Source organism: Saccostrea cucullata, unplaced genomic scaffold, assembly GCF_032062105.1.
Source record: "Saccostrea cucullata isolate Sc308-1 unplaced genomic scaffold, CSIRO_AGI_Scuc_v1 ctg16022, whole genome shotgun sequence".
NCBI classification, from domain to species: domain Eukaryota; kingdom Metazoa; phylum Mollusca; class Bivalvia; order Ostreida; family Ostreidae; genus Saccostrea; species Saccostrea cuccullata.
The window spans coordinates 1-11,781 of record NW_026941207.1 but is presented as its reverse complement, the minus strand read 5'-3'; the positions used below and the strand labels follow the sequence as shown (position 1 = coordinate 11,781).

Here is an 11,781-nt window from a genome sequence, read left to right as displayed (position 1 = left end):
CTGTGAACAATTATTTCTTCAATTTAAACCAACTGAACTATTTGGGGGAGGGGGGGGGGTTAAAAAACTTACATTGCTAAAAGAGTACCCATCTTTTTAAGTTGAACTCCATTGTAATTATTTCTTATATTTCAACCAACTGAACTATTGGGGGAGGGGGGGGGGTAAATAATTACATTGCTAAAAAGAGTACATTCAAGTTGAACTCCCTAATTATTATTTGTTCAATTTCAATAATAATTACATTGCTAAAAGAGTAGCTACCTTTTCAAGTTGAACTCCCTCGTAACTGTTAGGTCTGGCTCTCCGATGATTCTGGTTATCGATTTCTAAATTAATATTATTCAAGTCGTCCAAAGGAGTGACCGTGTCCCCTGGTTGGTCTGAAAAGTTTGTATTAAAGAATATATCATGTCATTTTAACTTGTCTGGCTTCCACAATGCAGTACAGAAATACATGTAATTGCATGCAAAATGACGAAACATTCTTGACATTTCATTATTTTGCTTTCAACAGTGGTTCACAAGACATAAGTATAATATATACAATGTACCCAAGTATAATCTGACAATATTAACAAGGATTAACACTTGTTCGGTACCAGTGAAAAAAAATTACGGACAAGTGAATATTGCTTAAAGTATTCTCAGTCTATATAAGAAAAAAGAACGGCTGTTGAAAGGTAATCAGTAATTTCAACTTTCAAGACTCATTGAAATACCCCCCGCTCAAAATATTTTATTGGCAAAATATTGGAAATAATTTTTTTACCTTTTTATCGTCCGACATCGTTTATTACAAGTTTGTTCGTTCGTCAAAATAGCTTTTTAGGGTTTGAGCTTGCATAAGTCTAACAACACCGGTCAATAAAATGCTTTCTTCTTAGTATTTGTGATATAGTGATTATAAGTGGCAATTTGACAAAATCATGAAAATGAAAGCCGCCAAAATGTCAGACCAGGATGGGTCGATCAGTGGATGTGAAAACATTCAAGCATTAAAGAGAAGTACTTTTATCATCTTTATAAAAATAAAAGTTGAATAAAAAATTAAATGGAATGATACACCTGGAAAGAGCTATAGTAATAAATCAGACAAAAATAATATTAAACAAATAAAAGAAAGGGAAAGTATCAAAAATCACCACTGTTCATTGCGAATTTTATTTTTTATCATTAAGCTTCAATTTGTAAAAAAAAAAAAAATCCCTCCCTCTGTGGCAACGCACTTTGAAAAAATTACGCACTTTGAAAAAATTTTTCAAAGTGCGTTAAGATTCTACATCAATATATTTTACCATGGAGACACTTAACGCACTTTGAAAAAAACATCATATTTTAGTCATGGAAAGATTTTATTTGTTATTTTACTTATTTATCTTCCAAAAAACTAAGCCTAACCCTAACCTCAAAAATGAATTGATTTACTCCTGTCAAAAAGAGGAGAAGACGGGTATAAGATCCCTCAGTCCAAATCTTTATCTTTCCAATACATAGGTGTCGGTAACAAACGGGGGAGGGGAGCAATAAACCTAAAAAGGGTACGCTGCATTTTCAATGCTTATAAGATGTATATATCTTTCCAAAATAAGTGGGGGGCTTAGCCCCCCCCATCCCCTCCCCTGGCCCTTCGCCCAGTCTTGATGTCTATGCTATACTCAAAGCATTCATATAATTACCGTATTTGGCCGAGAATAATATGCATTGATGTAAAATACGCACCCCCCTTTTTGTGTCTGGAACTGGGGAAAAAAACGCAGTTCGGATGTATTGTACGCAACTGAAAATTTTACCAAACGATGTTCAGAACTTTGAAAATCGCGGTAATTTGTAACGAAAATTGGCGCGAAGATTAAGTGTCAAAAATTTACAGAACACACATTTTTTTCAAATACATTTATATTTTTTTCTTAATCTGCAATTTCCATATCGCGGCAATCTGGAGAAATTTATTTATTCATGAATTTCAACAAAGCACAAGATAATGTTGTGTAAAGGTGTTAACAGAATTTATTTTTTAAGCATACGGTGATATTGAAATAATAAGTGGCCATATAATTCTTTGGTGAAATAATTTTATATCAACAAAGCATGAGATATTGTTGCAAGTTTAAACAGTTGTCATATTTAATTTTGGTTCGAGGTAATCATGCTGAAAAAAAGAAATTGATACATCAAAATATTTTAAAAATTAAGTAGACTACGATGATAGACTAAAATGATAACACTTAAGTTTTAGCTCACTTCATATAATCTCAATTATTTAAACAAGGGTTCGAGAAGTATAAGATCAGGTAAAATTACATTTAACAAGTGTTTAATTGTTTAATGTGTCGTAATCAACACACGCTCACACATACGAAAGGTTACAAACCGACCCCCGCTTTTTAACAAAGAAAATAACCAAAGCAATTAAAAGGACAGTGAAAATAATCATCGCTATAACTGTAGAAACATTGCTTTGGAGTCGGTAGACAATTAATTGCCTGGAGGGGTGTAACAGGTGCTGAGAGGTAATTATCAAGTGACCAGCTCACGTGTGTCACGACATTGGCTTCCTTTCATTGGGACGTATAGAGGGGTGTTTGTGTTGCAGTGAATTTTCACTGAGTTATTTAAAAACTAAAATAAAATTTTTATTTTATTGTATTTCATTAAAAAATGACTTATTGCTTTGTCAGGCAGATAAGGTGCATATGTACTATGATTACGGTAGCACGTGACAAAGGAATGTGTTAACGTCTTAAAATAGCATTGGTAATGGCGGCCTACACGGAGACGATAAACATGGAGCTCAAATTATTTTAACCTGCTTTTTCATGTCATTTTAGTACCAAAATATTATGAAAGTGTTATTTTTAACAAGCATACATTCCAACAATAACTTTCCAAAGTTTAAAAATGACAATAAACAAAAGAAGTTGTATATGTCTCTTGGTAAAACTACGGTATGTACGTATGATAGCCATGTTTCACCTGAAAGAAAAACTTATCAAAGTCCCATTGTGATGTAAAATACGCATCCCTTTCTCAGAGAAATTTCTTTTAGGGAAAAAGTGCGTATTGTATTCCCCCAAATACGGTATGTATTTACCTAACTGGTATGACGTTGAAAAATTTTTAAGTACAGTAAAACGTATGAGAGAGAAAGAATTTTCATAGTTTTGAACAATCAAATTGGCCCCTTTTTATTATGAAAAATGCTAAGTTGCTTGAAGCTGTCCTCTGTTAGTGCCCCCTATACACCTTTACATCTACTTATCAAAGACTAGAATTTAAAAAAAAGAAGAAACGAATTAATGAATTTAAACAATCGTCACTCTTTTTTTCAAGACCCTTTAATTTTCCCTTTTATTTTTAATTATCAAAACCTTAAATATTTAAAACGTCAATATCTCAGGTCCTTCTGTGAACTTCTTCATTAAAAAATTATCAAACCAGAATCTGTTTTTTATCATACCGATTATTTGAAGGAATATTGATCAATCTTTACATTTTTTTTCAAAGTGCGTTAATATGGTCGATATTAACGCACTTTGAAAAAAAAAAATTTTTTTCAAAGTGCGTTAGCTTGGTCCTAAATTTTAACGCACTTTGAAAAACTTTTTCAAAGTGCGTAATTTTTCAAACTGCGTTGTAACATCCCTCCCTCCTGGGTCTGAAAACCCCCAGGCGGCAATTCCAAACAAACTTTTTTTTAAGGATGGCCTTATTATCCTTGCACCGTAAGGCTATACCATACATAACAGAAAATCTTATAATTTGTTTATTTATAAGGAAAATATATCTATTTGAAATTTGTTATGTATATTCATAATACATGCACTAAAGAGTACCGTATATACTTGCCTATAAGTCGGTTTTTTGGGAGTTAAATTTTAGCCAAAAAGTCTATGTCCGACTTATAGGCGAGCCATAAAAGGATTGGTATTTTTCTGGTCGGCGAAATGTAGTATTCTATAAACATGGTTATCGTTGTATAAAGTCTGGATATATCATATCATTATGATTTATGTATTCTAAGATTAAACGTAAAGTACAAGTATTTGTATACATATAAATTATCTGTCATCTAATTTTTTTATCTTAAGAATGCATTATTTATTTTTTTTTTATAATTTAAAGTAAAATATCGACTTAATTTCTAAAAATATTAATTGAAATCAGGTTAAAACATCAGAACATTTATTAGAAATTGCCACCTTATTCTGACAAAAAGTTGTACCGACTTATAGGCGGGTCAATGGCAAATCACCGCAAAATAACCGAAAAAAATACAACCGACTTATAGGCGGACCGACTTATAGGCGAGTATATACGGTAGTTAAAATTTCAGAATGCAGTGATGATTATTTTTCACACTAGACAACTTGTCCATGATTTTACCGGACAACCCTCGTAAATAGGGAAAAAAGTTAATGTCGAGCCCTGACTAAATTAGTTAAGCATATGAAGGCTTACTAATGTTTTCTGCATAGAACTCACCTCTTATCAAAAGACCGTTTTCATTGGATATTGTCTCCACCTTCTTGTTGCGACACAGGCAGCAAAGGATGATGGGAAGAAGAATCACAAGGAGTAAAAATATGGATCCACCCACAGCAATTAGTATAAACTGCCAGGTGCTCCAAAACTGGTATAACGTGACTCTCTGTATGTTGAACTCATGTCCTCCTATGTATAACTAGAATATAAACAAAACGTAACAAGGACTCTGTATAATTCCGAATAATGTTGTAGTGGTTTTCTTTCATGACAATTCTATTGGTGCAGAATACTGTAAATTAGGGAATAACTATCTTCTAATTTAATTGGTATTTGCAACTGTTAATGCTGATTTAACAGTCGCAAACTGAGTTTTACCGGCCACACGTAAACGGAGCCGGTAAAACGGATGTTTGCGACCATTAAATCAGCATTAACGGTCGCAAATACCAAATGAGAAGATCAGTTATTCCCATTCTAATGCAATCCATGCATTTTGTTTGTTGTTTACGTCTTATTTTGTCGAGTTTAGTGATATAAATGTGTTTTTGCGTCACTCTATTATGAAGTCACAATGAAAAGCTTTATGCCTCTTTAATGCTCGTTTTACTGCTTCAAACATGAGTGCTTTAGCCAATCAAAATGTATTTTACAAAACAATTGCATTAGAATTATTTGCGAGAACTTTATTTTCGCGTAATTACACGAGGCGGTATGCTCGCGAAAATATAATTCTCGCGTATTATAGAATTTCTTAAGATTATATAGAGCAATGACCACAATTCGTGAAAATTTTGTCTCGCTAATAAAGAGTCAATGACTATCTCACGAAAATAAGGTGTCGCAAAAATTAACCGACAGTACAGAGAAATCTGGCTGGATTTGGCAACATTCCAGATACAACATTGTACACAATTGAATTTTACTGTAGTAAATGGGACGTAATCTACACTGTTTTAGACAAGATTACACACACCTGATTAAACAAAATTCCACTCTACTTGGTTCTCTAGGCGGACAATATTGATTTCAGGTGCATTGTATATTAAAGTTCAGGCTTTTTGACATATAAAATTTTTAAAAAGAAGCGAATTTAGTTTCATCTGTTGATTTCATCTCAATCAAGCCTACAGTACAGGTACCAATAGGAAACCCACAATTAATTTATCTTGGCCTTACCATCATATCCACTTCCTCATCTACGCCAGGAAATCCAATATCCGGCTCGCATTTAATCAAGTTTCTCCCTCGGCTAGTTATCACACATGGATAACTACTGGAGCCCCCCCTCAACTCCACTCTGAAGTCAGAATCTGCACATCCAGAGGTGAACTCCTGGCCCTGCAATCACAAAGAAATTCTATTAGCCACTACACCTCTAATTAAGCTCAGAGGGATTCATCAAGACTAAAAATTTTGTTCCGACATCAGTACAAAATTTTTTTTCTGGTAAGAATACACAGGCAACTTCACCAAATGATCCACACATGATCTGGCTCATATGATACTTATACGATTGTATATACATATGATCCTCATATGAAAGGCAATGCATAATTATGTGGATCATATGTGGCAAAATTGCCTATGTACCTATGCATTATCAACAACTTGAAATAATTTCAAACAACCGATTGTAAAAATTAAATAAAAATACCGGTAAATTCAAAAAAATTAAATATGATAAATTTAAAATTAAAAAACTTTTAAAAATTGCTAAATTTGAATATATACCATTCACAATTTTCATCATACTTGAGATTTTCATGATGAACATGATCAAAGGCTAATGAAATAATTTAAAAATCACATTTAACCAAAAATAAAATTCTCTCATAAAATATTTAAAGCATGTTTCACTGTACCTCAATTTGCAGCTCAACTTGAAAGACTGGCCTGTACTCCTGTTTTTCATCAACCTCTCGTGTTGGTACAGGATCGTTAACAATATTAATCATCGCATTTGGGAATGTACTGTGAGCTTCGTACATGGTTGTGCCATCTAATCCTACACCAAATCTCAAAACAGAGCCTGTTTCGAATCCACTTGGAGAGTTACAAAGGATTTCTGTGCTGCTCGAAACAGAACATTGCTGAAAGAGGGTTTAAAAAGTTTACTTTGCCATTAATTGATTACATTAATTTATATGAAATATCTATCCATTGATTTATATTTTTAGAACTTAAACTAAACAGGAGGCCCATGGGCCACAATGCCCTCCTGAGTAACTTATCTTCACCAGTTTTCCCATTTGTTATACTTATTGTGGCCTCACCCTACCCCTTTGGTTCATGGTTTAATTTTAAATCTAATTACTGTAGATCACTAAATTTTCGCGACACCTTATTTTCGCGAGATAGTCATTGACTCTTGATTAGCGAGAAGATTTTTTCGCGAATTGTGGTTATTGCTCTATATCATCTTAAAGGTCAAATATAATATTTATGTGAAAATTCATAATTATTCATTATTATCAGCCTCTGGAATAATATGAATAATATTCTGAGGTCTGTTTAATTTTTTAACACCAATTTCCATCACTAAATGTCGTTTAAACTTACCTGAGTGACAAGTGGATCATTTATTGTAAATCGCTTATCTCCCTTGTTGCATGACGTCATTAGAGACAATGTGAAATAGGAAGTGCATACTATATTGACGGGTTTGGAAAATTATTGTTCTCTAGATGCTGTCATGTGCGCTTTTAACTTTGATAATAATTCGGGACAAGATATGAGTGTATTTATTTATTGTTTACGAACCTGAAATTGAGGATAATACCAGTATTCATATTAAATTGAGAGTCTAAGAGAAATGGTTTTGAACCCAATAAACATGCAAAGCTATAAATATGACCAATATTTTTACATAGATCAGTTTACAGGCACGTAGCCACAGGGGAGGGGGTGCAGAGGGGGCCTCCCCATTTTTTCACAAACATTACGCTTACTAGGGTTTCGAGTTTTGGCAATTCCCCCCCCCCCCCCCCCCCTTTTTTTTTGTTGCTTGTCAACTTTTAAAACTTTTCTCTGGCTGTCCCCCTTTCAAAAACGATGCTACGTGGCTGGTTTAGCCTACAGTTTAATTAAATATAAAATGTCTGACGGATTTCTTGGGTTTATTTCAAAATTTAAGTCGTATTTCAGTTTCTCAGTTTAGGTTTTAAAGCCCCAATACTGTTTGAAGGGAAAGGTTTTAAAATTTTTATTTGAAATATTTTAGTTACAGTACTGTACTAGCCAAAATGACAGGCACCTGAGATTTTGCCCTCTCTCTCCTATTGAAAATTTAACTAAGACAATATACATGAATTCCTCGTCGACATACCAATACCATGAATACTTTGATATTTTCCATTTTTGTCAAGTTACAGAGATTGTCCCTTTACAGTATGTGCTCGGTATATTTATATACATGTATTACGCGGCGCCAAGTCAAAAGAACATGTATCTTGCCGTAAACTACCTCTAGCATGCTGTCAAAGCCATAAAAAGTACTTGTAGTTTTCATAAACCGTAAAAGAACAATTTCTAAAACTTGACAGAAAACGGAAGATGATAATCAAATATCGATTTATTGAATATATTTATTTATTTATTTATTTTTCACTCATATGAAGACGCCATCATTTGCCGGCGGAAAGCTGAAAATTTTGTCCTATGCTCGGCACTTAGGGCCATTGAGCAAGGAGGGATCTTTTTCGTGCCAGCACCTACAGCGACACGGGACCTCGGTTTATACGGTCTCATCCGAAGGACCGTATCAAATAGACTTATCAAAGTATTGGTATGATAGACAAGGAAATTATTATTTGAAATGATAGACACGGAAATGATTATCGTGTCCAAAAATATCTCGGTGGGGGTGGTGGATGTACATCAACCATTTTTCAGGTGCCTGCGCACAAGACGGAAGGTTACCGAGGCGGTGATATACCCACCCGAGAAATCTGCGATAAGAGAGATGTACAATGAATGTACATAGAGTAGAAAATGATAAAGAAAAAAAACTATCTTTATGTTTTTATCGTGTACATAAATGTTATATTATTTTAAACAAACTAAATAAATGTTAAGCATATGGTGAGCAAGGGAAGCAGACTGACTATGAAAAGGGGGGGGGGGGTAATAGACAAGCCAAAAAGATTCTTGATTAAAAATGTGACCCCCCCAAAAAAAAATGGAAGGGGGTAGTCTTTTTCTTTTATATAAGAAATACTAGTATAATGAGATGCAGGAAAATGACCTTACTGTGACAAAACGGGAAAGGGGTCGTTACTAACCTTTCATGAAAATTTCCTTTTTAAATTAAAATTTAAAAAATATTTATATGAAAAAGTCAGGGAGCACCCCCCTCACCTATAGTTCGTGCCTGTAAGGCAATTTTCCTCGGATAATATTCTTGTACAGAGTTGGTGATTTCATTTCTTGTCAGGATATATAAATGTTAAGTATAATGTCCGTCTCAGATAATATTTTCTCAAGAATGTGTTTATTTACTTCCATGCAGTTGCACTTTTTTCTATTATAATATTATCAAAAAATAAAACTTCAGTGTTCATGCACACAAGTGATTGTTCCTCCATATTTTACTGTCCACTTCATTTGTTTTTCTGCGATGATACTTGGTCAGAACTTTGATTTTCATTTCCAATTTCACCCTTACGGCTTTTCCTTGATTGGCTCAAACATACAAAGCCTAGCTATTCTTAATTGAAAGATCTACACGTAATCCTGGTATATCAACATTTTTGTTCCCTAAAATTTACCATTCTTTTAGATAATCAAGAGTAGTTATATACTATACTTATATAACTAGATTCCGTCGAGTGTCTCGAATGACGTCACAAAAACGGGAAGCAACTCTATTAATGAACGTTATTTTTAGCGATATTTAAACAGGTAAATACAGAAAACAACGAGGTTTAAAATTAAACGAATATTGTAATTCCCTCTTTTTAACTTTTATTTACAACATAAATCAGTTACAAGCGTATCTATTTCCTTTGAATTTGACCTTTAAGGAATACTATTATACACGAGAATTAAATTTTCGCAAGCACTCTGTCTTGCGTAATACAATGAAAATAAAGTTCTCGCGAATAAAAAGTGATTTACAGTAAATTACCTATGGAAGCTTCCACCAATATTTAAATTTTCTGGCCAAATGGTTTTTGAGATGATTTTAAAAGATTTCACTAATAAACATCAATGTAAAACTTTGATTCCTTATTGTGGCCCCTCCCTTCCCTCTAGTGCCATTGTTTGAATAATTTTAAATCCTCTTTTCCTACATGTATGCAAGGATGTTGCTCCCATAAAGTTTCAGTTTTTCTGGCCCAGTGTTCTTGAGAAGATATTTCTTAATTATTGGATAGAGGGAAATTTTTGCCCCCTTTTTATTTTTGCCCTCTTCGCCTTACCCTCATTTGAGCGAGTATAAAACAGGGTGAATTCAAAGAATACAGTATAAACTCTTAAACAAAACCATGATTGGCCCAATTAAAATGGGGCAAAATTTTTTGAAAGTATGAAAGGGGCGAAAACAACCCTGTATACAGTACTTCAATGTAAAATTTTGATTCCCTTTCGTGGCCCCAACCTACCCCTAGGGGTATTCAGAATTCACACCACTTAAGGATGATTCTGTATAAATTTAAGGTTTTCTGACCCTGGCCAGTGATTCTTGAGAAGAAGATTTTTAAAGATTTTTCCTACTTTTTCAATGTAAAATTTTGATTCCCTATTGTGGCCCCATTTTTACCACAGGAACCTTGATATGAACAATTAAATAAAATCTTCACTACCCTACCATGCTTCCACATAGATTTAGTTGTGTAAATTGTAATCTTTACCAGGCTGAAGTTTTATCTGAGTCTTGATGGAAGAATTGTTATGAAACCCCCCTCCTCCTCCCCTTTTTTTGGAGTTTTCTTAATTATCTGCCCTTGTAAGGGGGTTGGTCCTTAAATTTAACAATTTAACACCCCCCCCCCCCCCTTCACCCAAGAATGTTTTGTACCAACTTTGGCAAGTTTTTGAAAAAAAGATGAAAAAGTGAAAAGTTTACAGACAGCTAAACAGACAGACAGACAGACAGCAGGTGATCAAAAAGTCCACATGAGCTTTCAGCTCAAGTGAGCTAACAAGAGGCCCATGGGCCACATCGCTCACCTGAGCAATGTGGCTAAGAAAAAGTAGAAGTTGGTTTATTATTAAAAAGATTAAATCCAAAAGTAGTCCCATGACCAACCATGGCTTTGCTATTCTTGAGAAGATGATTTTTAAAAGTTTTTCCTACATATATAATTCTATGTTAAATGTTGATCAGCCATTGTGGCCCCGCCCTACCCCCGGAGGTCATAATTTGAAGAAACTTGAATCTACACTACCTGAGGATGCTTCCATATAAATATGATCAATTATGGCTTTGCTATTCTTGAGAAGATTTTTAAAGAATTTTCCTATATATTTCTATGTAAAACTTTGGTCGGCCATTGTGACCCCGCCCTACCCCTGGGGGTCATGATTAGAACAAACTTGAATCTACACTACCCAAGGATGCAGGCGTGGCCCTTCATATGAACAAATTTGAATCCCCTTCACCCAAGGATGCTTAGAGGCAAGTTTGGCTGAAATTGGCCCAGCGGTTCTTGAGAAGAAGTCGAAAATGTGAAAAGTTTACAGCTAGACAGATGGACACCAGACAAAATGTAATCAGAAAAGCTCACTTGAGCCTTCGGCTCAGGTGAGCTTAAAAGCAATATCATTTACTTCGAATTCTCCTCCACTTATGAGTTTATGAAAATCTGCCAAATTATGACAAAATACTTCATGGGGTGGGGTGGGGATTATGAAAATATGAATTACCTCTGTTTTAAGTTTTCCTCCACTCTGATTATATACAATAAGAACTGGTTGACTGACGCTGTCTAAGTTTGTTCCCCTTATGGGGATTTTACATCCTCCACTGCAAATATATAAAGTAAATAAATTAAAAATACATAGGTAATCAAAGATTACGAAGTTCACCTCAACGAATGTTATCAGTATAAGTGATGCAAATCTCACATCATATTTTCTTAATAGTTAGTATTTATCCCGACAACAATATTCTTGCAAGTTCTGTTTAACCCCTTACAAAGCATATACACATTTCTACACTTCTAGCATGAAAAACATATAGTGTAAACAAATATTCATAACTTTGTTAATATTGCATATCTAGGATTAGGAAGCTCATTGGGATTGATCTGTTCCAAAAACTTTAACCTGGTCTCTTGTTTGGAAAATGTA

The 11,781-nt window shown here is 34.1% G+C and overlaps 1 protein-coding gene across 1 annotated transcript; it reads right to left on the bottom strand.

Moving 5' to 3' along the window:
• Positions 1-264: 264 nt before the first annotated feature.
• On the bottom strand, positions 265-11,455 carry LOC134257412 (uncharacterized; the record flags this gene model as incomplete). Its single annotated transcript, XM_062740023.1, has 5 exons — positions 265-383; positions 4,486-4,684; positions 5,665-5,826; positions 6,351-6,578; positions 11,356-11,455. Coding segments are annotated over 5 exons (808 nt in total), but the record flags the coding sequence as incomplete, so codon positions are not given.
• Between the last annotated feature and the right edge of the window lie 326 nt (positions 11,456-11,781).